Source organism: Leucopleurus acutus, assembly GCF_964270905.1.
Source record: "Leucopleurus acutus genome assembly, chromosome: 5".
Lineage (NCBI taxonomy): Eukaryota > Metazoa > Chordata > Mammalia > Artiodactyla > Delphinidae > Leucopleurus > Leucopleurus acutus.
In genome coordinates, this window is record NC_139147.1 from 10,336,760 (window position 1) to 10,362,581 (window position 25,822).

Genomic DNA, 25,822 nt, shown 5'->3' on the forward strand with positions numbered 1-25,822 from the left:
AATGGACCATCCTGCCCACTGCTAGATGAGCATCCCAGAGTAAGTCTAGCTCAGGAAGGGGGTGTTCATTCACTTACGCATTCATTCGTCACTCGTTCATTCACCCAGCATTGATTGGGGCACCACCCAACCTCCAGAGGGCCCTCGGTTTACCGCAGCCCTCTCTGAACAGGCTCGGGGCCCCTGGCTTTTATGCGTGGTGTGTGAGGGTACAGGAGGGGAGTGGAGACCCGCAGGGGTGTCAGAACGCCTGGTGGGGAGACCAGGAATGCCCAGGCAGCCTGATGCAGGAGGTGCAGCCTGTGGACTCTTCCCCCGGGCCTCGCCTGTCCTCCCAGAGCTAGCACTGCTGGGGACCTGGACTCCAAAGCCAGGTCAAAGCCTCAGGGAGTATTTCCTCTCAACTTGACCCCTGCCTCACCACCAGAACGTACCCTTCCGAAGTCACCTCCCATTCACAGAGCCTGTCCTTGGGGAGCAGGGACCATTCGGATAAATGGATCACATGACCAACAGTTACCACTCTGGGGTTACTTTCTGTTACCCTCTACCAGGGTTTTCTTGAGACAGTCTCTCCACCGAGGACGGGCTGACAGTCCTTGGAATCACAAGCTTGTAGAGGAGAATGAATCCGGAACTTGTGAGCTGTCTGCACCCTTCTACGGAGATTGCCTCCGCCGCCCCCCAGAGGGCTGCCTCTGGTCAGGAGCAAAAGAAACCAGGAGGGTTCTCTGCTCTAAGCTACCATGACCTCCTTAGTCACCAGACAGAAACAGGAGGTAACCCGTGGTGACCGATGACCACAGATCCTGACTCCTCTGCTTTTAGGGAGGCCCAGGTCTCCAAAAGCTCATGCATGTGAGCTAAAAACTCCACTGCCTGTTACTGTGAGCCTGGAACTTCAGGAAATTCAGTTTTGTTTCTGTTTTTGTCCCATGAATTTTGAGGGCAAGGTTCAGGGAGGGATGGAGGGGGCGGGCCCTGTGTTGGCCTAAAGTCTGGGTTAATTGTTGTTCTCGCTCTAGCCCCAGCCCGCCGCTTTGCTCTCCACGTTGGCTTTCTACACCTTTCCTTTCGTGCTTTGCTGTAGCAGTTATGTCTTAGCCCATGTCTAGAGGGACATGGGACGCTACGTGTGTGCGCGTGCGTGTGTGTGTGTGTGTATGGGGATACTCTCTCCAGAAACACAAGGAAGCTGTAGCAGTGCCTTGCTTATACAGGGGTGCTACACTCAGCTCTGCACGAAAGACCTTTTATCTATTCTTTTTTTTTTTTTAAGTTCTTGCTGATACGTTTATTATTATAATCACTACTTTTAATTTTGAAACTCTAAACAGTAAATTAACCCACAAGATCATATGGGTTCTGTGAAAAATACGTTGCAATTTATTGTAAATATAGCATTACTATAAATACTAACACTATTGTATCCATTCTTTTTTATCGTTTTGTGTAATGAAGGGGAAAAAAATAGAGAAGACAAGTTTTATGGGCGGTTTAGCGTCTCATGAGTCAGTTCTCCGTGGAACTCTCTATGTTCAGTTATGATATTTTTCTTCCCCAGGTAGTTTTCCTGAGCCCTCTACAGTTCCCTTTCAGCTGAAAACTTTAGTTCACATTTCCTTTGCCCCAAATAAGTTCTACTTTCCTACAGTCTAATGGAGGACAATTGGTTGGCACCAGTGTTCAGCCAGCCAGTCGGTCATTCAGTGAACATTTAGTGAGCCTACGGTGTGCCGGGTACTCTCCTATGCACTGGGGATACAGCTGTGGAGAAAAGAGACAACATCCCACCTTCATGGGGCTTGCAGCCCAGTGGGCCTAGACAGACTGTAAGTAACATTAATAAATGGTATGGAGAAAACCCAAGGTAAAGGGTCAGGGGTTGGCCAGGTTGGAGAGGGTTTGCAACTTAAACTAGGGTGTTCAGGAATTTCTCAGGGAGAAGATGAAATTTAAGCGAAGACTGGAAAAAAATAGGAGAGGTCTGGTCCACAGGTATCTGGAGAATAAGTGTTCTGGGCCGAGGAAACAGCAAGTGCAAAGGCCCTGAGGCAGGCATATAGGAGCAGCAGCAAGATGGCCAGTGTGACTGGAGCAAAGTAGGGAATTCAAACTGTCTGCCTTCTAGTCTAGAAAGCACGCTTAGCAAAATGCCAGCCTGACCGCTAAAACATGCGCTTCATGCCATGTGAGGGGGCAGTGAAGGACCACGGTTTGGGAAGACCCAGGATAGGGAAGCCCCGTGCACAGGTAGACTCAGGGGTCACTCACTTACCTGTTGCCACCTGCAAGAGAACCAAAGCTCTTCTCAGCCAAAGGCATCGCCACCCCTGCTGGTGATTCTTCTGGGGTAAGGCATCACGTCTGCAGAATCTCTCAGTCAGTACAAATGTATGGCCTGGGAAGCGGTGGCGTCCTAGTGGATTTGCCCCACTGGCTTGGTGTGGTTTAGAAGGAGCATGAGTGAGGGGAACAGAAGCCCTGCACGGGGCGCATGCGTGAGGGCGGGTGGACAATTGCACAGGTAGGTTGATAAGCATTAATCTCAGCCTTGCCTTCCTCTGGCCGCTGATGGGAAGGGGTGGGCAGGGAACCAAAGAGTATCATTATTTTCTAACCAATAAGACATGCAGGAAAATGAGACCCTGGATTAAGATTCAGCAGAGTGGTTTTCTTCCCAGCTGCAGCCCCTGACAACCTGTTAGCAGGCTGGAGGCTGAGTTTAATGGCCCACTCCCTCTGGATGCAGCCTTTGGGCCATTGTGGGGAAGGGGCAAAAACAGAATGGGATGCTCAGTGGGTACCAGGAAAGGCTCAGGGGAAGCTTGAGAGGGAAGGATCTGGGAAAACTGATGTCCAAGGTCACTAGTAACTGTTCAAAGGGCCACGGATGAAAGAGCAGGGGGCAGAGGGAAAGTGAATTCTCAGGATACCTTGTACAAAGCTGCCAGCCACCAGCACACCCAAGGGTCGGGCAGGCCAGGGAGAATCCCGGGTTCAAGACAGAGCTCTGAAGACCAATCTAATGGCTCCCAAAGCTCAGGTATTTGCCTAAAAAAAAGAAAGAGAACTCTGAAAGTCCTAATGTCACATGAAGTTGTTCAAGAAAGCCCCCGCTTAGAGTCGTCTGACAGGAACCAGTTGAGTCGAATCGCTGCAGATGTAATTGCCGTGAATGCTTTTAGAGGCCCGCACAGTAATCCGTCTTAGTCCTTTAATTCCAGGCTTGCAGATAAGGAGGCTGAAGAGACTTGCTCTTGTCCGCAGGAAAGTTGGGTGGAAAAGCAGATTTACGATGGAGAGTTATTAACATCCAGACTGGCAGCCCCATTTCCCTGGTGCCATGCTGTATCTCTCAGGGAGAGAAGGATTACAGCATCCGCATTAGCACCCCCAGCCTTGCGGGGGCTCAGAGGTCTCAGCCGCTGCATTTCTGGAATGGACTCATAGCGTCCAAGTAACCCTTTTCTGCTGTTCCCCAAAGTCTTTCCTTAGACGGCAGGGCGGAAGTTGCTTCCTGCCTGAGAATGCTGGCTTCCCCTTGCAGCCCCACCTGATTATTGCAAGAGCGACTCAGGGAGTTATCTCAGGGATGGTGGGAGAGAGACGGTCACAACCCACCTCTCTGCGGGCAGAGTTTTGGCATTTTCAGCCACTCTGTACAGCACACTGAAGAATTTAAAAACTTTTTTTAAAGGCCACAAAATAGTTATCACCAAAACAAGGCCATCACTCAGCGTCCATGGGCACTTAGTCTAAACACAGTTCTGGTATATTTGGTGTTTTAATTTCCAAGCCCGGCAGATGAGAAGCATGTTGGAAGTATGTGCACCACAGGGACGAATCGCTGGCGCTCACACCCATGCTCCCAGGGTGGTGCCTGGACCAGCAGCCTCAGCATCACCGGGACCTTATTCTGAACTCACTGGCCCCATCCCAGCCCTGCCAGGACGTCCGGGTGATTCGGATGCCCTTGCAGACGTGTGAGACCCAGCTCTCTGCCAGGGGTCACCCCACGACTCTGGCTCTCTTCTGTTCTAAGGACGAGCCGGGAGCAGAAGTGGGACTGTAAAGGCAGAGTGTGCAAATCATGCAAGTGCCCGGGGTCCCTGTGATGGACAACCATGGGACATTGTGCGCCTCTCCTCTCTGTTACATGGGAGTCGTGGAAATGGGTATTTCTAGGTGCACGGAGCATGAGGTGGGGGGGGAAGCTTGAGGGAGTGGGTGTGTTTTCAGACCTGCCCTCTCTCTCGAGTTGACTGTGTGAGATTGGGAAAATGACATAACTTCTCTGAACTTCACTCCCACGTATGGGTTAAAAAACGAGGCTAGGGCTTCCCTGGTGGCGCAGTGGTTGAGAGTCCGCCTGCCGATGCAGGGGACGCGGGTTCGTGCCCCAGTCCGGGAAGATCCCACATGCCGCGGAGCGGCTGGGCCCGTGAGCCATGGCCGCTGAGCCTGCGCGTCCGGAGCCTGTGCTCTGCAATGGGAGAGGCCACAACAGTGAGAGGCTCGGGTACCGCAAAAAAAAAAAAAAAAAGAAAAAAACGAGGCTAATTTCTCCAGCCCTTCTTCAGTTCAGAAGGACTCCAACCTTGCGCTGTTTTCTAAGCTTAACGATATGGGAGGAGATAGAGGGGGGAAAGTTAGGCTACCTGTGTACATGTAAAGTTGGATGATATATAAACATGTATTATAATATGTATTCTAATATAGTTACATATATCAGTATATATTTTATATCACATTATATATTGTGTATATAAGGTATATACAATCTATATATAATCTATGTATACAATTATATGTATAAATCTATGTAGATATCATCTATACACAATATATAATATGAGACCGTATTTCCCAACATTTAATTAGCCAGCAGATGGATAGGTTTGCAGTTAGGAAGGGTTTTTTTTTAAATAAATTTATTTATTTTAAATTTATTTTTGGCTGTGTTGGGTCTTCGTTGCTGCGTGCAGGCTTTCTCTAGTTGCGGCGAGTGGGGGCTACTCTTCATAGCGGTGCGCAGGCTTCTCACTGCGGTGGCTTCTCTTGCTGCGGCGCATGGGCTCTAGGTGCGTGGGCTTAACTACTTGTGGCACGTGGGCTCAGTAGCTGTGGCTCGCGGGCTGTAGAGCACAGGCTCAGTAGTTGCGTCACACGGGCTTAGTTGCTCCGCAGCATGTGGGATCTTCCCGGACCAGGGCTCGAACCCGTGTCCCCTGCATTGGCAGGCAGATTCTTAACCACTGCGCCACCAGGGAAGTCCTAGGAAGCTTTATTTCACCGCCTGCAAGGTACTTTGAGGAAGGGTCACATCCATGTTCAGTACCAGGCAGATTCTTAACCACTGCGCCACCAAGGAAGTCCTAGGAAGCTTTATTTCACCGCCTGCAAGGTACTTTGAGGAAGGATCACATCCATGTTCAGTACCAGGCAGATTCTTAACCACTGCGCCACCAGGGAAGTCCTAGGAAGCTTTATTTCACCGCCTGCAAGGTACTTTGAGGAAGGATCACATCCATGTTCAGTACCAGTGCTTTAAAGTCCTAATGACTTTGATGACCCCAGAGCACTCTAACCCTGGGTAGAGTGTTAAACCAGGAAAAATGAGCTGTTCTCTACACGTTTTGGTTTCTTTTCCCTAGTCATAAAGAATAGCAAATTAAAGAAGGAAATGTCAATGTTCTTATACCCGGATATATGTCGTTAGTATCAGATTGATTGGCAAACATCTTTTGAAAAACCTATATCCTTTTGGAAGAATCACAGTGAGACGGATGGAAGGAAGGAGATAGAGATCTATATACACACACATATAGATAGATATCCTTTTGGTCTCATCATTTTGCATCAATTTTTTTCAACTGCTCATCATGACACTGCTTTGAGTATATGCCTTTTCTAATATTTCTCCGGAGAATCTTTCAAGAAAACTACTAAACTCATATCAGAAACATGGACAAGCATTTTGATTGTCAGGAAATGATTCTCTCTACCCAGAACTTGCCAAGAAAAGGTAACAACTTAGCCTCATCTGTTTTCTTTCATAGAAAATCATATACAGATAGTCCCTGACGTAGGATGGTTCTACTTACAATTTTTCGACTTTATGATGGTGTGAAAGTGACACATATTCGGTAGAAACCACACTTCAAATTGTGAACTTTGCTCTTTTCCCGGGCCGTTGATGTGTGGTGTGATGCTTGTGTGATCAGCCATGCCATCTCAAGGATCAACAACTGATACACTTAACCATTCTGTGCTCAGACGACAATTCTGTTTTTCACTTTCAGTACAGTATTCAATAAATGACTTGAGACGGTCAACACTTGATTACAAAATGGGCTTTGTGTTAGATGATTTTGCCCAACTGTATGCTAATGTAAATGTGCTGAGAACGTTTAAGGTAGACTAGGCTAAGCTAATTTGTTCGGTGGGTTAAGTATTTTAAATGTATTTTCAGCCTATGATATTTTCAATTGAGGATGGATTTATTGGGACATTACCCAATTGTAATTCAAGGATGATCTGTGTTGTATTGCAGTTACTTACAGCCACAGATCAACAATGTTTCTTTGAAAAGGCACTTCATTTGTCAGTGAAATATGAATATACCTACTCAGCCTATAGTTCTTATAGCAGAAAACTGAAAGCTGGTTTCATTATCCATCACAAATATCCCAACATTTAGGGATACCCCTTGGGCACCCATTCCAGAAGACGGCAGGACATATGTCTTTGGAATGAAGACGTAAAATTTAGCAGATGGGATTAGTTTGTTTTTATTCTTTTTTTGTTCTTTTGGCTTCGTATAGTTTTGCATATATATAAAATTCTAATCAAGTACTTTTTGGAAAATGTGAAAATAGTAATAGAGAAACGTAGTTTCGGGTCTCTTTCAACTCTGCTAAAGATTCAGTAAGATGTCCCAGTATGAAATCTTGAGGTAGCCACTATTTTCAGGACCACCACGTAGACATACACAGCTGACTTCCAACGTGTTCAAAAAGCCAGGCTGCCAGCATGCACGTGTTTGAGGCTTCATTGCGTAATTCTACCACCGGGGTTGAATTCCCTATTGCCCTCTAAGGCCCAGTAGTCAGTAAGAAAGAAGAAAAGTGAATTTGATCGTGGACATTTTCCATACTCCTGTATTTAAAATTCAGGGGGCTAATCGCACACAGATACAGGAAACTGGAGACATAACGCATTCATTTCCCCCAGCTTGAAAGTTTATATCAGAAGCTTCTACGTTTCACGCAAAACATTGCTCTTTGGCACACGAAATCTGATGGTTTCAGAAAACAGGAATTAGGTCTTCCTTTGATCTCGCTTATAAACACATCAGAACCACACCTTTAATATGATAATGCTCTTTATTTCCCCCGTGCCTTGGTGTTACAGCTCTCTAGCACTAGTAGTGAGGAAGGGGCCCAGGGTTCCTTGGGAGGGCAGTAACGCTCTTACTTACTCTGTGGATCACAGCACGGGGAGAGTGTGAGATGAACTCTCATCCCCTCCTCCAGCATTAAACTCAGCCCTGCAACTCTCAGGGCTTAAGAAATAGCTTAGAGTGAAGAATTGTTTTCTCTGAGAGCTATGCCCGAACATTCCTAGTGGAGCAGACAGTCATCAGTTAATCTCTGTAAATGACTACGGTTTTGGCAGGTGTCAGCTGGTGCAGAAGTTGCTCACGTGTTGAAAGCGTTCTTTTATTTTTTTTTTTTTGAGCATAGGGCAATGAGAGGGGTCTCGCAAAGAAAAAGTAATCTCACGTCGCTCCTGGCCGCAGTAGTGGCTGTCACCTGCAATGACTTATTCCCGTTTGGTTTCTTGGTGGCGTGTGATGGCACTCAAGATTGGTGACTGAGGCAGACACAATGGAAGGCCTCTCTTCAAAGGCTGGCCGGAGACTCCAAAGCTTTGCCAACCGGCATTCTTTCTGAGGAGGTAGAACTTTCCAGAATCATTTGTCCTGCCTCCTTCCCTGCTTGACCCCTAACACCAGGTCATGGTAGGCATTTAAAGGGCTGAATTACTACGCCTGGGATGGCTTTTGAGTTGGCATTGTTTGCTCTTCTACGAGAAAACTTCAGATTTTTCAGTCTGACCGTCAGGAAGCCGAGAATGTATCACAGAGATAAGAGGAAGGAGGAGTCAAGGGAAGCTCCATCCAGGGACCACAGATGAGTCCATGGTGGACCGAAATAGAATGTTCTAGAAAAAGATGTTTTCGTACTTCTGAGGGAAAGGGACGACAGGGGTTGTTCCGGGACCTGGCCCCATGGCCTTTCGCCCACAAGGCCGGTGCTTAAAATACTCAGCGGGTAAGAGGCCTCTCACATGTGTGCTGGACCCGCGTGACTCAGGCTGCCTTGTGTTCAGGCCGAGTACTGTGGGCTGTGGGGCTGAATCAGAGTCCAGATTTGCCTTGGTGACACATGAAAAGAGGGAGCGTTGCATTTGAACTACACAAATATTATGCTTAAGTATTTTTCCTCATCTCGGAGCCAAAACAGGTCTTGTTCATGATAAAATCACTGCAATATAGTGCGTCCTTTTTCTGGTCTGGAATTTGAGACAGTGTCAACTGTGCCATGGGGCCTGGCAGCAGGAAGAAACGGCAAACCACGGAGATTTGGAACCATAATACAAGTTATAAATTTTAATTTTATAATCGTAGCAGCGGGAGCTGGGCTAAAATATACGTCTCCCACCCCGACTCCCACGCTGGGCTGGGGGGCATGGAATCAAGGGATCTTCTTCCTCACTGAGGACTGGGTCGGGTGTGCGAAAGGGCACTTGAGCGTGGCAGCAAGGAGGCTGCTTCTCCAATCTTGGTTTGAGGCCACTTGACAATCCGGCGAGGGTTTTGTGAAATTGGTCAGTGACTCTTCGAACCATCCTGGTTCAAAGTAAGGAGGAGGAGGGCAGCCTCTCTGAAAGAGGAATGAATCCACCGCCCCCACCCCCGTGGCTACATCAGTACCTGGGAGCCTCAGCTCTGCTTGACACGCCTGAGTCTCTGGTGTAAAGACATTTTGATGAAGGATTAAGGCCCAACCCCCCTGGCCCTTCTTGAGTGAATGGCCTCTGCCCGCTGCAGCCCGGTGATAGCAATTTAGACCAGGAGCAAGGCGAGGATACTTGCTGTGTCTACAGATGCTGAGGGGCCCGACTCCCCACCCCGGATCCCTGAGCCCCCTGGGGAAGCCCGGCCAACCTGCTGGCGGCTCCCTTTGGGCTCCAGTGGGCCCGGCCTGCAGGGAGTCTTGGACTGGACAAGGCCGAAGCTGGGGAAGTCGGCTTTAGGGAAGAAAGGATGCTCATGCAAAGCTTGCTAGCAGAGGAGAGGGGCCACCCGTGCCCTGCACTTAACAGGAAATCTGACCTCCCAGGGCTGTGGGCTTGCAGCCACACCTCGCTTCCTGTTAGAAGGGGCGCGCCTCTAAGCTCCAGGGCCCACATTGCTGCCTCTGAAACCTGCCCGGGGTTGGGTGTGCAGCTGGGGCAGCTGTTCCGATGCCACTGGCAGGGCTCCTTTCCTGGCCAAGTGCCAACAGCGAATACCCCTTCTCTCCGTGCCGCCACCGCCACCAAGCCCCGCGTGCCCACCGCATCCCGCCCAGTGGAGATGGGCACAGAGGGTTGGGGTGGGTGCCGGGGCCCAGTCTGGGCGGAGCGCCCAGCGGCCAGTGTGACAGAAGGGGCCCCAGTCTGCCGTGGGGACAGCGGCCCCGAATCCCCCCACCCCCGACCCCGGGAGCAGCTAAACGTGCAGATCTCCAGCAGATCCATGCTGGGGGTGAGGGGAGAGGGAGGGGAAAGACGAGAAAAGCCCGAGTTTTAGCAAATCCACGGTACCTTTTCTGATCTCTTGCCTCCCTCTCCCCTCCCCACCCCCTCCCCGCAATAGGACATCGTCAGAAACTAGATGATCAGACCAAGCCCGGGAGCTTGTCCTTTTCCGAGCGGCTCAGTGAACTGGAGCAGCTGCGGCGCACGGCCATGAGGGTCAGCCCACACCATCCGGCCCCTACACCCAACCCTCGGGCCTCCTTGAACCACTCCACTGCCTTTAACCCTCAGCCTCAGAGTCAGATGCAGGGTAAGTACCCGGACGGACAGAGCCCGCTTCCCGCCTCACCCTTGGGCGGAACCCACCCAGGCCAGTTGTGGCTCCTCGTCCGCACTCAGAAACGGCTGGTCCCCGGACCAGCAGCCTGGCAGCTTGTTAACAGCAGAGTCTTCGGCCCGCCCCAGACCCACTGAGTCTGATCTGCGTGGTAACAAATCCCCAGATTGAAAGGCACTGCTACAGAGGGTATAGAGAGGATATGGACAGATACGTATCACTGTGTAGATCAGATCTCGAATTTTTTAAGCTTAGCTTTGGCTAGGTTATTTTCTTACCTCCTTGGCTTGAAGACACACACACACACACACATACACATACATCAGGCCAGGTGAAGGTCAGGATGTTTCAAGTTCTTACTGATTACTTGAGGGGTTTGTATTTACTATACGTTCTTTGGCAAATATAAAGAAATAGGAGGAGTGTCTGGACGCCACCCCATCAAGGGTATTCATTGCAATTCGTAAGCCTGCAATCAATAAAGAAGGCGGGTTATCCCCCCTCCCACCGTGGGGTTAGCTGGCAATTGCAAAAACACTGTAAAATACAGTAATTGCATAAAACCCACTGTGCCAAATTAGATAATACACAGAGTTCATTTACACTGTAGAAAGCACTGACGTCAATGATTATTTGCTCTGTGATACCATGTCAAATTTCCGAAAGGCAGTCGTTTTCTCGGTGCTGTGCAGGACACAGCTGTGTATGGTAGGGTCACAGTAAGATTCCTTTCTCAAAGGGTCAGGCTTGTTTAACTCAAAGGAAGAGATAAGCAACACATCTGGGAGAAAGGGCAGGTGGCCAGCAAGGGGAATGCTCCTTGCCCTTCTGGGACAGCAGAAATTAGCTTTCCCGGGTGTTTTCTCTGTTTGAGTTGTATTGTGAGATGTGCAAGCATCCTAAGTCCTTTAGGGTTTCCAGCCCGTAGGTTTCTTTTGGGATTAGCACATGTGGGGCTCTTAAAGGCACACCCACCCTCTTTCTCAGAGCCCGATGGTCCATGCCATTCACTCTCACAGTCATGATTCTGGGGGAAGTTATTTTTATTTGCGGGGGGAAATTCCCAGAGAACTCCTCCCATAAGATACTATGCAGACAGCTGTTAAGTGGCCTCTCTGTAGAGTCGCCCTTTTGTGGACCACAGAAACCTCAGCTTGATTTTGGGGGGCTGCCTCTCATCTACAGTTTCATCTTAGGTGTATTTAAGAAGATGTCCCATGAAACCATTGGTGTCCTGGTGCTCAATCATTGCATACTTATTCAAAATATGCATATAGATTTTTTTTTTAATTCCAAAATGCAAGTGTGTATGAGAAATTAGATGAAACGGCACATTAAGTGAGAGAGATGGGCTTGAGGGGAAAATGCCACTTTTCTTCTAAATAGAATAAAATTCTCCAGGGGATGGCTGGATCTTGTGTTTAGGGCCATTTACATTCATTTATGTCATCTTCAGGATTCCATTTGTAACATCTAAGAGGAGACTTCTGTTCTCTTATTCTCTCATGACATAACTGACCGTTTCTACTACTAGGTTGATAAAGGGATTTGCCTTTTTCTACTGCTATTGGAACTAAAAATAGTAAGCATTTTGAAAGGCAATGGAAAATGTAACCACATGGGGGCAAGTGGAAATCGTCACCATGAATTCGGCTTGGTTTCAGTTTTGGTGAAGAGTGAATCAGATCTGATTTCCCTCCTGGTCAGATACACTCTCTTTACCAAGAAGAAAACGGCAGGGTGGGGTGTTGAATTCTTGTCCTCAGCAGCCAGCATCTCTCAGGCGGAGGCACTGCCACGGACGGGCATTCCTCAGCTCTTTGGAATACTGTACGCTTAGCAGAGTATCAGGTTTAACCCCGTTTCTTGTTCCTTTTAAAAACTTTGTACTTCTGCAACATCTAAGTAATAATAACTTGCTTTTAGAGTGCCTTGGAGGCTTAGTTGCTACTCGAGAGAATGTGTTAACTACATCGCTGACGTTCTTTCCTTCCAAAACATGATTTGCCGTTCAGGGTGTCACTTGTAAAATTGTAGGAACAACTTTTAAAAAATAAGTATCTGGGAGATTTTCATGTAAATCTACTTTTCCTTATTCTTTCTTTCTTTTTTCCATAAGAAAATGCTTTTTTACCTTCGTCCTGTTTTGAGTAGATCCTTGGGAGTTTTTTCTCCCTGAAGTTAGAAAGTTAACAAGGATAACAGTAAAGTCTCTTTCAGCCAGAACCTTCATTTTGTTCTTGATGGACAGGAAAATGGTTATTTTCCCCGCTTAGCGCTAGAGCTTCTGTATTATATTTAAGAAGATGCTTTATATAAAAATTCAGCATGTGTTTATGGCTCGCTTTGAAATGGCAGCAGTAGTTGGAAGAAAAACCTCCCCAAAGTAGTCAGAGCAGTTTTACAGCAGTGCCGTACCAATGTGTGGATGTATTCAGCCCGGCGGAGTTGTCGACAGTTACGGGCTCGGAGAGATCACGAGTCGATAGGCTGCTACACCCTGTCTTGCTAGGATTTCATCAGAGGGTCATGCCTGGCCCTTTAACTCCTTCAGTACGACATCACAGATATAGAATAATGCCTCTATGTATCTAGAATGAGATGTGCTTGAGAATCACCCAAAATAGACATCTCAAATGATCTGAAGCAGGGTGCAGATGGGAAAGGGGGCCAGGTTGCCATGCCACCAAACCACTGTTTATTTGTTGAGGTTTCAGCTGTAAAAGGACTGAGGTTAATTTCAACTTCCTACTTTACCAGGTCTTTAAAATTGAACAGAAAGCCGTTTTGTCGTGGCTGCGCGTTTAAGTGAGTCAGGACATCATCATGAACTGCTACAGCCGAGTTTTAGAATTCTTTTACAGTCACGGGAAAGAAAACTGACACATGTCCTTTTCCAAGATGGACCAGGGCAGAATCTAGACCCACAGGGCACTGCTGCCCATGCGGCCATACCTACCCCCTAGAGATGGCTTCAGGCAACCCGAGCAAGTCATTTTAAGAATCTGACTCCTGATTTACCAAAAATGATGAACCACATTTAAGCTACATAAGTCCCTCCTTTCTGGGAAAATGGAGACGGGGTGAAATCTACTGGTGCAGAAAACCGTCAAAACCAGAGAAACTAAGAGGCCGAGTTTTGTTCTTGTGTGTGTTGCCATCAACATCGAGACACGAGGTTTAACTCTTTACTTGGAACAGTTATGACGTATTTTGAAACAAGTCAGACCTTTTGTGTACATTGTGTTATACCTACAATCCTGTGGTGTGGTTCATAGACAGAGAAACTGAACCTCAGAGGTTAACAACTGCCCAGATCTCTAAGGTTGGAAGTGAAGGACTTGGACTCAGACGCAGACCTTTCTGGCTCCAAAGCCAGTCCTGGTGGGTGGCAGTTTCTCCCCGGCTCTCACTCTTGGATCAAGGATCAATTAGACACAGGGCTGACCCGTGTCAAGTAAAATCCCAATCACCAAAGGGGAGACAGGAGCAGTGCTGGGCTGGTCACTCACCCGGCAGGCCTGTAAAGACTGTGTTCTATTATCATTAGGTGTTGATAATAATAACTTTAGGGCTGGACTCTGTGGTGGGCATCTGAATAAATTCCCTCCTCTGGAGATGTGTACATTTGTTTTTAAAGATGGGGAGAAAAGAAAACTGAACGCAGAATAATGACTCTCTAAGCATGAGTGAAGGAAGGATGCGGGGGCAGCTAGAGAGCTTCCCAGCCACTCTGTTTACTTTATTGGGGTAACTGCCTGGCCTTCTTGCATGAAAGAGTCTCGCTTGTGGGGTCCATTGGGACCGAGGCCTTCTTAACCTCCAGACTCCGGCAACATCTGATCAGCCTGCAGGAGTGTGGGTGCCTTGCTCTAAGACTTCTGTATGTCCGAAGGGGCCTTGACCTCTTAAATCACCTCCTGAATTTTAGTATTCCAAATGATTTTGTTTTGCTAGGGAGTTACCTTACAAGTTAAAGTTACTTTGGATACACCATTTTCTGGTGCCTGTTGTCTGTGTAGCTTTTTGAGATACTGAATCTCAGCTGTACCAGGTTACTTATGTCAATCTTTATCAGCTGGATTTACGAAAGAAAACAAAAAACAAAAAAAAGAACCTTTTCACTTTTCTGTAGGAGGAGAGCTAAGTGCCCTTTCCAGCCTCAGGGGTAAAATATCAAAATGCACAACGTCTCTTCCCTCCCCTTTCCTCTTTCGCTGTCTCTCTCTCTCCTTCCTCTCTCTTCTAGCAATTCTGGAAGCTCAAAAACAAAGTGGGTGGGAGGGCAGGGGCGGGAGCTGTTGGAATACCTTGGAGGTAGAGGCTACCCTCAGTCAAACACCGGACGTTCTTCTGCGTAAAATCTACAAATGGTCATGGTTACACAAAGCAAAATATTCAGGGTGCTAGAAATCAGCTTACAAGACATGCTGTGAACATGAAAAGGGAGTGATCTAAAAATAACTCTTATCTAGGTATAGTAGAGTTCGAGAGCCTTTCAAGGTCTACAACACCAGAATCTTACACGGAAAACAAGCCTGAATCGGGTGTTCCCATGAATAAATAAAAATAAATAAATGTAAGAAGGAAGGGGGGCAGGGAAGAGAGGAAAAACAGTGGAATGAACTCAAAATGAAGAGCTTTCGCATGGGGTGTAAGCGGGTTGGTGGGCGCTGCAGCCGCATCCCCCTTCTTCCTCACCAGCAGGCAGAGAGGTTACAAGTTACTAGAACTAGAGGAACTGAGGACTCAGTTACTGTTTTCCATCTTCTGGGCTGATGCCACATAAACAAAGTTTAAGGAAAGCTTGAAAAGCCCCTGCTAATCAATTGCATCGTAGACATTTAAAAAATGGGGATGAAGGATGGGGAGAAAGCTAAGTCTTCATTTTTTTCCTTTAAAAAAGGCCCTCGGGCCTTGGCTTCCTAATCCGCCTGTGGCCTTTGTTGAGTCTGATGTGGCTGCAGCGTGTCAGCTGCCCTTGCTTCCCATCCGCTGCCTGGAGTGACTTACGGAGCGGTGCTCAGAGTGGTGACCAGCCTTACGTTTCCTCCGTGCTCTATTTATGGACGGAACGGTCACCAACACAGAACCCCCTTCAACAGCACTGCTCTGATGCCTGTGATGTCTTTACAAGCACCCCTCAGCTAAGTACTTAATAAACCAGCCCTTCAAAGGAGCCGCCAACCTCGTGAGCTGTCAGCACCCTAGTAATCATAAACCACATTTTAGTGGGACTGCGTTTTCAGACCAAGTGTTTTCATGGATGTCATTCAAGGTGATCAGACCATGCTTTCCAGAGCATGTTGTTAATGCCTGTGGACATCTTTTCTAATTAGAGGAATGAAGGGTTCATTTTAGGGCTTGATCCTAATGATAAAATATTCCTTCCATGGATTTGATACCTTCTGAAATGTTCCCTTCTTCTTGTGATCTATGGGCCAGCACACACTCAGTTATTATTATCAACACCTAATGATAATAGACACACGCACACTCACACGCACACTCACACATGCACAAAGGTTTTGTTCAAAAGAAGAAGTGTTTAACAAAGCTGTAGTCGGAGCACTTATCTGTCATCAGTGGTACAACAGCAGGAAGGTTAAGCTGAAAATCTCTCGTCCAAGAAAGATAGCAGAGCCTGGTGGCTAAGAATGAGGGCTCAACAGGCAGGCCACCTTGGCCCAAAACTGGCCTCCACCACGTATGACCGTAGGACTTTTGGCAAGTTACTTAACCTCTTAAAGCCTCACTTTCCCTATCTGCAGAATGGGAGTAATAATTATACTTGGAGAGCCTAGAACCACTGTGAAAGGTGAAGCAGTGGGCATGAGAGCCAGCCCATGGGTAACACTTAGTAACTGTGGGCTTTTATCATCATCAGCACCACACCATGTCTATTAGTTTCCTGCGATTGCTGTAACAAGTTGCCACAAACTCGGTGGCCTAAAACAACAGACATTTGTTCTCTTCCAGTTCTGGAGGCCGGGATCCAAAATCAAGGTGCCATACTCCCTTTGAAGTTCCCAGGGAAGGATCCTTTCTTGTCTCTTGCAACCTCTGGGGGCTCCTAGTGTCCCTTGGCTTGTGGCCGCATCACTCCAATCTTCGTCTCCATCTTCACATGGCCTCTCTCTCTGTGGCACCTCCCGCTCCTTCTCTAAAGACACTTGTGATTGGAATTAGGCGCCCTCTAGATAACCCAGAGGATCTCATCTCGAGATCCTTCACTTAATTACATCCGCAAAGACCCTTTTTCCAAATCAGGTCACGTTCACAGTTCCGTGGGTCGGAGCATGGACATACCTTTGCAGGGCCACCATTCTACCCATTACACCAAGGTGGGACGGATACAGGGCATCAGGTGAGTCCAGAGATCACTTTCCCTTGTCCACTCCCCCAGAACAGATATGATGGGCAGGTAACTGTGAACTCAAGTGTCTTATGCCACGCATAATCAAGCACATCTTCCAGCTACTCTCACTTCAGGCCATCATTTACTGGAACTCAGTATCATGGTAATTTTATTTTCCAGCCACGAGAATGTATGGTTTTTTTTCCACATGAGATCAGATATTTCTTAACATTTTCTAGACACCTATGCTGATGGAATCAGAGGGCCCAGCAGTGATAGAGAAAAGGGATTCTCCCCTGTGTCATGGGAGCCGTGAAAAGCAGGAGGCTTGGGTGCCTCTGGCCCTGGCCCCCAAAAGCTCACGACATCGTGGCTGGGAGTAAGCGTAGGGACAGAAGATGACACGGGGACCACAGCCAGCCAGTTGGGAGGGACTCAAGAATGTGGTCGCCTGGAGCTCAGCATATCACTGTTGTTTTGAACAAGCTGCCTTGTTAAAAATGGCTTTATTGCGAGGTGCTGTTGACCAGAAACCCATTGCGAAAGGCTGGTGATTCACTTTGCATATCTCATAATCCCACATTTACAAATCACCCGAAGATAGCCTTTCACATTTGGATATTTAAAAACAAAACTTTGACTGCGGCCGTGAAGTAGTATCAAAGTTTACCAAAAGTTTGTACCAAGAGAGGGGCAAACAATATACGCCGATAAGGGGGAAAAAAAAGGCTCTGGTGAGAAAACGACCCATTGTGTTTTCTTGTCGGTTGTAGTTCTCCAAACGGAGCTGGTTTTCCTCATTTGCATTATTTTTCCTCACATCATGGAACAGAAATGCAGGCCCACTGTAATTCAGTTATTTTAGGGCTCTTTAAAATTCAACACATATGATGTAAATAATGCTGAGGAACTGTAATTACGTCTATCTTCCCTTACTTCCCTCTGACCCTCGGAGCACTGCAGCCTGACTTTTAGGGGGAAAATGTAGGGAGGCAGGGGGGTTATCAACTGTTCAGAGACATCTCAGTGTATATTTGTATTATGTTTTCACATTTTATTTGCAAAGCTTTAGCCCTACGTGAGCTTTCCTTTTTTTTTTTAACATCTTTATTGGAATATAATTGCTTTACAATGGTGTGTTAGTTTCTGCTTTATAACAAAGTGAATCAGCTATACATATACGTATATCCCCATATCTCCTCCCTCTTGCGTCTCCCTCCCACCCTCCCTGTCCCACCCCTCTAGGTGGTCACAAAGCACTGAGCTGACCTCCCTGTGCTACGTGGCTGCTTCCCACTAGCTATCTATTTTACATTTGGTAGTGTATGTATGTCCATGCCACTCTCTCACTTCGTCCCAGCTTAGCCTCCCCGTGTCCTCAAGCCCATTCTCTACGGAGCCCTACCTGAGCCTTCTTATTATTGAACAATTGCTTTCAAAGCCCTAGAACAGCTCAATTGTTATGGAGATTAAAGATCTGGATTGCAAAACTCCTGTAAATAAAGTCTTCACTGACAAACCCAGTTTCCTAGCATAGACTTTTCTTCCATAATCTCCTTCTGGCAGAACATTTGATGTTTTGATACTAGAGATTCAGTTACCAGCCACAGTAAATAAAACAAAATAATAATAATTAAAAAAAAAAAACCCAGTATAGAACGCACCCTAAAAACAAACATTGGCCAATCATGTTTATTTTCTGTTTCTTTGGGCACTCCTGACAATTGATAGGGGGGAGGAAAAAAGGAATGTACCACTTCTTATCCAGTTGATTGTTGATTATCAAGCTATGGAAAGTCTTCAGATGGAGTGTTAGCTAATTCAGCCTCTCCCAAATGGCATGGAATATAACATTTATTGTTTAAAAGAAATGAGCATGTTTCCAGGGAAAACAGAACCACGGCACCAAGCCCCCGAATGAGCCATGGGTGGGAGAGAGAATCATTGGGCAGAAAAGACAGTGCTTTCCTCCAGACTCAGGCTCAAGGGCCCACCGTGATTTCACACCACCTAAGGGTCAGGTTTGGGGATAAGAACATTCCAAGTATTTCAAGATTGTCAAAACATCCTCCAGTTGCAATCAGTAGCAAGAGTTAACTGTCCCTTTTGTAAAGTTGATTCTCCTTCTTAAGATGGGACCCCTGCTTTCCCACCTGGAGGAAGCGTGAACAAGAGGGTGGAGGAGGTAGTGGGGGACTCTGATCTGTGCATCTCAGGTCACTTAACAGCTCGGGAAACCTGAGCATTAAAACACTCGCCAGCACGGACTGAAATAGGGCTTATTTCTGCACACCACGGGTCCTTCCACCCAGTGTCACTGGATCTGAGCCTCCACAAGTCGATGTTATCAAGTCTGGCTAACAAGATCTGGGTCCTTCTGGGGGCGTGAAGGAGGATGCGCTACGGTCCTTCTGCCTTGGCGTCTGGGGGTGACCACCCAGGTGTCGAAAGAGCAGAGCGTCCCTAGGGAAGGCGTGTGAGGAACTGAGGGGCCCAGGTGAGTCAGCACTACTCTGGGTGTCAGCAGCTCACCCATCTGGGGCAGTGAAGTTTCCCAGATCCGTAACTTGCTGGTTCCTGCTGCAGAAGAAGTCCTCTTTGCCCTACAGCTTTATGTGCTCAACCCGATCATCCCAAGGCCAGATCAAGACCGAGAGAGCTTATGCTATGCATCTTGGGAAGGGCTACACACATACACTTGCTTGGGAGGTTTCAAAAGAATATCTCGGGGTAAAAAGGGAGGAAGAAATAATCCGACTAGTGATTGCGCTTCTTGGAGTTGTAGTCATACAAGGAAGAGAACGTGATTGTCTTATTACGTCTCCTGGGGGTTATCTCACTGTTGCGGCCACTCATGCATGCTCCATTAGTGCATCTCTCTGTCCATGTCAGATGGCAAATTATATAACGATAAAGTTATTAAAATATCTGTAAAAGTCAGCACAAGCTCAAGGGCTCGACTTGGCCTTTCTGCCCATTAAGTAGTTTATTTGCATTGTTCCTCTCAGGGTCTGTTAATCTTCATCCGTACTTTGTTGTCAATTGCCTGCTATGGGGAACAACCATCGTTGCCTGAGTTTTAAGCCGTGCTTCTGTTGGTCATCCAGCGGGGCTGGGATCTTTGGGATGAATGCAGAAGCTTTTGAAATGTGCAGATCTTTCCCCCGCCCAGGTTTGAAACTGCAGCGTATGTCTGTGATCGGGTCTATACCTGGGTTGTTATTGGAGCCGGGGCCACCGCAGAATGACGAGGACATTGCCTAGTTCTCACGTTTACTAAAGGCAGAAACAAAATAATTATGGCTCACGTTTCTGGAATGACTGATATTGTTGGTTCATTTAACCCCCACCACTAGCCACCCACGAGGTGCGTGGCATGGTCCTGAGGGTCCTGCCTGCTGTGCTCACTCAGGTGCTGGCAGGCCCGTGAGTCCCAGGCCCTCACCGATCATGAAAGTCATTAACAAGGTGGCCCTAACTCTAATAGGCTGTAATTCTGCGGCTCTCAGGGATTAACGCCTAACATTCTCAGGAAGCCAGTAGAGATGTCCCAGAGCCTCCCACTCTGCCCCCTGATTAAGAGGCCCCCCTTTCTTTTTTTGGTAATGTTTCTGCTGTGTGATTGGGCTTTCTGAGCCACACATATTCCTAAATGGGAGAAGCCATTGCCCAGACGTGGCTCTGTTTAATATGATTTTCCACAAATTACAAGGCATGACTTTAAAATTGAATGAGTGCAAAATTATGGGTGGCCAGTTCAGGTGGAAGGGAGAGGAAATCTTGTTATTCTTATTCCAGAATCTCTTCCCGATTTCCTCATTTGATACTTTCACGCCTTGCGGGGAGGGCCGTGGGCAGAGACGCCTTAGAGAATCTATAAGGAATTTCTCTTATTTTTCAAACTTTCTCCCTGGTCGTTCACGGGAGTGCTCAGTGGTCTGCAGAAGTCAAAGCGGAATGCCAGTTCTTCTGTCCACCCACCCCATCAGTCGGGATGGAGCTGTTCCTCCCACCTTATCATCATAAGAGAATCAGAAAAAACATGGGAACCCCCAGAGTGCAGTACACGAGGAGAGCAGAATCTGGCTCCACAGATTAACGCTAAGATCTATGTGGATATAAATAATGGGAATTCAAATCCCCGGCTGGCCACTTCCCAATTAGGTGACCTTGCAAGAATTACTTCAGTCCTCTGCACCGCTGTTCCCCATCTGTAAAACAGGCACGGTAATGACGGTACCCAGCTCACGGGAGAGTTGCGAGGATGAAATGAGTTCATATGCACAAAGCACTGGATGCCTGGCGTGCAGTATTTACCCTCACTGCCGCACGATCTCATCACAGGGATTGAGATATATTTTCGTCAGGTATTTACGTAGAGCCCGGTGCACTTTAAACACTCAGTAAGTGGTCGGTCAGTGTTATGCTTTTTACTGTTATTGCTATTGTTGTGCTCTTGTTGGTGGCGTTGGTGCCTCACCAGGGAGTTGCACTTCCGTCCTCTCCTATGAGCCCCACAGCTGCTCTGTGATCATGACCTTCTTCCGTGTCCCCTTACTTCCGGGAGTGATGATAGCCCTGGGGCAGACAAAGGCAGGGTGGTCTTAGTGTCGGCTTTGTTCAAGTTCAGTTTCCTTGGGTAGATTAACAGGAGAGCACATACCCACTCCTCCACAGGGTCAAATGCAAATGGAAAACTCTTATAGTTGAAAGGGACCTTAAATGTCTTTCTAGAAGCCCTTTATTTCACTCATGAGGCGCTGAGGCCCAGGAAGCATCAGTGATTGGCCCACTGGCTTGCTGTCTCTCTGCCTGGGGCGGGGCGTGGGGGGGCACAGAATGTGGGCTCTGCTGTGAGTACAGAGGGCGCATTAGGACGTTTACGCCGGCTCTGCCTCTCCCTATCTTTCTCGATGAGATGGTGGATCCCCATGCTTCGATTTGGTATCACGTGCTTGCGTCTCCATCCTTTCAATGTTGAATTTCATACTGAAGCGGTAGGGATTTTTTTTTTAAAAGGCAAGGATAGAACACCTGTCCCAAGGCCACCCTCTGTCCTTCTCAGCCCCGCCAAGCGTCCCCAACCCTACTCCGGGGTGGGGAGGGGGAAGACGGCAGCAGGGAGGCTGACAGGACACTCCCTGTCCACAGGGCCCACGTGGGCAGCAGCCAGGGGTGACCCCTGCCCTGTCCCCTTACTTGCATGAATCAGACACATTCAGAGGATGTGGAAGGTCAGCCTCTAAGGCATTTTGTACAAACCATCTACAAAAGGAGTTCTTTGAACCACGTTTCACCCTCCTGTGTGATCTGAAGTAAATGCCTCCCATGCTGATTCCACCCCCAGGCCCAGGCCTTGAAAGCCTGCTTGCAAACTAGGCCGTGGGGCAGAAGCAGGCCAGCAAACAGGTGTGGGGTGAGATGGGCCAGGGCCGCAGCCGCAGCTGCGGGAGCGAGGCGCAGGGTGTCAGGGCCTGGGGCTGAGTGACAGTCCTCCCAGTCCCAGGTCAGGATGCTGCCAAGTCCATGTGATTCACTCCCTGAACGGTGCAGGGCAGTGAGAGCCAGGGCACCTGGCCAGACCCCAGCATCCCTGCGGTGGCCATGCCCTTGCTGGTGAACTCAGGGTCAAGGGCACGAATGCCCGGGCCAGAGCCACCCAGGACTGTGGCAGGAATCCCATGAGCGGAGACCAGATGCCTTTCTCCCTGAGGTGCTGCACTGACGGGTGGCTTCCGGGCTCCCTTCCTTGGCCGAGATCCCATGACTCCATAGCGGCCTCTCCTAAATGAAACTTAGTTCAGGGTCGACAGGAGACACGGGCGGTGCTGGGCTCTCGGAGCACCCTGACCACCTGCCCCGAGGCCTGGAGCTCCGGGTTTTGAGGATCACACACTCCTAAGGAACAGATAAGAGGAGAAGGCCAATGACGGGCCTTTTCTTGCTCCAAGAAACTGATCCACTCAGACACAGAGCATTCAGTGCAGTTGTACATTTTCTCCCAAGGGTGATGATTTCCTCTGAGTTAGGCAGTTCTTACAATGACTCTGAACTTCTGACCACTGGAGATGAGTGAATCAGAGACAGGCCAGAATGAGATGGCCAGCCACCTCATTTAGATGGATAAGTTGGAAGCCCAGAGAGGTTAAGTGACTTGCTGAAGGTCACACAGACGGCACCCGTATTGGAGGGCTCGGCTTCCCTCTGCCCGTCCTGCCCAGCTTGAACACATTCTTAGTATTTGGATAGAGCAAAGCGAAGCTTCCCGAGCCGTCCCTGCAAAACAGCACTTAGGGAGAAAAAGGGGCCGTTGGAACAAGATAGGGCAAACACCAGTATGCCTCTGCACGCCGCTCCACCCAGTTTCTCATCTTTATATTACCAAAAAAAAAAAAAAAAAGTCTCAAATAACCCAAACAGGCAGGGTCTGATCTGCAGACAGTCTGAAGGCATCCACCCAAGAACCTGCCGGTCGGCTGGTCCATCCTCCTCTGATTTATGCTGTGTGTGTTAAGTCTTAAATTGTTGAGACTGTGGCTGGCTGCAGTGGTATTACTGGAGGGTTGGTGCATGTTTTCGGCTCACAGACCTGGCTCCGGGACTGGAGGTGTTGGCCCCGAATCAAGTCCAATCTCACACCTGTCTGAGACAATGAGGGCCTTGTTAGACGCATCTCCAGCCCAGGCAGCTCACGCTGCTTACTTTTCACATTCAGAACGGGAAGGGGTGGGGGGGGGGGGTCTGGGGGCCCAGGAGAAGCCGAGGCGAACCTGGGACGTGCTGGGGCTGGGACAAGCTGGGGTCGCTGCCTCCCTTGCCCTCTCCTCCCTCCTCCCCTCCCCCCCATCTTATAAATCTTTCCTTATTTTTGGAAATTTAAAAACACAAATAAACAATACCAACAGTAGCCCTCTTACGAAAGAGAATTTCCTACTGCAAAACAAGGAGCTCGGGGCCTGCTGGAGAATGAATTCAGTCATCGGGCGGGTTAAGCGAGGCAGTGGGAAGCCGGGTGCCTAGGGCTAGGTGTACGGCTCCTGCAACTGGGGCTGACACTTGAACTCTTCCCACACCGATGGGGTCTCCTCTTCCTGGTTTTCCCTTCCATTGCTGACGTGTCAGTGACTGGAGCAGAAAGCAGAAGGGGACTTCGTCTTTAGCTCTGTCCTTATCCACTGATGAAACAGCAAACTGTTCTGTCCCAATTCAGCCCCCCCCCATTCCCTTGTCGTCAACAGAGAGGACAGAGCCAGCCACCAGCACTAAGTCTGCGGACCCTTTGCAAATCCAGTTCTCCCGAGACCCTGACTCAAGGCGACCACTGGGCAGGACCTCTTCTGGGTCCAGGTTGGCACCCCTCAAGGCCAGCGGCTCTGAGTGCTCACTAGTTGGTCAAAGCCATCCTGAAATGACTTGCTTTTCATAGGAATGCATGATGTGGAGGTCCATAGGAGAACGGCCCAGAAAGGAGTTTCCCAGAGTTATATAATCCACCCTTTCCTGCAAGCACTGCCAGTGGGGAGCCCATGCAGGAGCACCTCGTGATTCCTCTCCTGTGGAGCTGTCGTGTCTAGGGGGCTCCGGTGGCCAACACCTCTCACTAAGCAAGGCTCTTACCTGAGCTGGGAGGCATGTGGGCACCAGTGGTCCCTCTGTTCGGCTTGTTTGCCAACAAGAAACAGGCAGCCCCATCCTCCTAACCTGCAAACTACTGTGTCAGCACTAAGGCCCACTGCTGTCTCGTTACCTCAGCCTCGGAGACACAGCAGGGGAGATCTGAGACCTAGGACTTAGCTGAGGGGCAGTGTGTGCCCCGGCCACTTTCTTAGCATAAATCACTTTTAACTGGTACCTATATATGTATCAGCCGATGTCCCCAGAGGGACCAAAGGACAACTTTTCAGGGGCAGCAGAGTGAGGCACGTAAACAGCAATGAGTGACAGAAAATCTGGGGATGTCTGGCTCCCCTCCAACCTGGGTTTGGATCCTGTGCACTGGGAGGTGGCATCACTGCTGAGACCTTGGCCTTCAGGGAGGCCGGGATCGCACGGCCAGCCTCCCCTCAGGCTCCTCCTAAAACCCATCCTGTCTAAGCACGTCACCTGTGGAGGAACGTGGCGGAGGAAGCAGATGTTGCCATGTCTGATGGCCACAGGGGGCCTGGTCCAGAAATAAAAGAGCACCTTCGCCACTCATTTCCTAGCTTCCCCTCCAGCCGAGGCCCTGCCTTCTCTGGGTCATGAGATGTTCCTCCCTGAGCCCGCCGTGCTCTGAAATGACCAAAAGGCAAGCAGACGAGCCGAAGAGAAGCTGGGGCCCTGACGCTGTGAGCAGCTGTCTTTTTACCTGCCTTTTCTTCTGGGCTCTGAGCACCTGTGGCCAGCCCTGCCCACCTGGTTTGGTCCATGCCGGTGGCCCACCCAGAAAGCCTCTACCCCTAACCCCCTCCACCTCCGCAATCCTGCCCCATCTCCTTCAGGACATCTTCGTCCCCACCAAGGACCAAACGGACCCCCCTTCTCTACTCCTGGACCCGTCTATCGGGTCCTCTCACTTTTTGTTTTTTTTTTTGCGGTACATGGGCCTCTCACTGCTGTGGCCTCTCCCGTTGCGGAGCACAGGCTCCGGACGCGCAGGCTCAGCGGCCATGGCTCACGAGCCCAGCCGCTCCGCGGCATGTGGGATCTTCCCGGACCGGGGCACAAACCCGTGCCCCCTGCATCGGCAGGCGGACTCTCAACCACTGCGCCACCAGAGAAGCCCCAGGACCTCTCACTTTGCCTTCTCCCCTCCCCATACGTTGTCCGCTGTTACTGGATAGGGTGACGGTTTGCTGCTTCTCCAACCGTCATGGGCTCCCAGGAGCGAGCACCTAAGGTTTCCCTCTGTGCGGTGCAATCATCGAAACCTCAAAACCCACCAGAGGGATGCCTCTCAGATGGTCAACACAGCACCCCACCGACCTGCCCCTCTCCTCCCCATCTGCAATCACAGTTTTCCAAGGATGACAAGTTCTCCTAGAAGTTCCAGGCAGGCAGGAACGCTCTCCCCGACGTCTCCAGACCCCACGACCCTGGCCTGGATCTCCAGGGAAAGGGCTCAGGGGGAGTCATTGAGGAAGCATGTTCCCTGCTTTCAGGATTTGCAGGATTTGCAGGCACCAAGCCTCGGTACTTTCGCTTCTTGCTTTCGTCATTTGCCCTTTCTCCGCTTCCCAGAGCCTGGCTGGGAGCCTGGGGGAGGGAGCCCAGCTGGGCCTACCGGGGTGACAGCACACCTACCCCTCCCTGGGGCCTTTCTCTCCACTTTTGCGACA

The 25,822-nt window shown here is 49.0% G+C and overlaps 1 protein-coding gene across 3 annotated transcripts in view; it reads left to right on the top strand.

The window, feature by feature from the left end:
• Window positions 1-25,822, top strand: part of RUNX1 (RUNX family transcription factor 1) — a 244,110-nt gene that overhangs the window by 195,392 nt on the left and 22,896 nt on the right. For 2 of the 3 annotated variants that reach the window (XM_082840575.1, XM_082840576.1), the window contains one exon: window positions 9,929-10,120. The exons of the other annotated variant lie outside the window; for it this stretch is intronic. In XM_082840575.1, coding sequence (XP_082696701.1) covers window positions 9,929-10,120 — 192 coding nt within the window. The remainder of the gene's footprint in view (window positions 1-9,928; window positions 10,121-25,822) is intronic. 3 annotated transcript variants of the gene reach the window in all.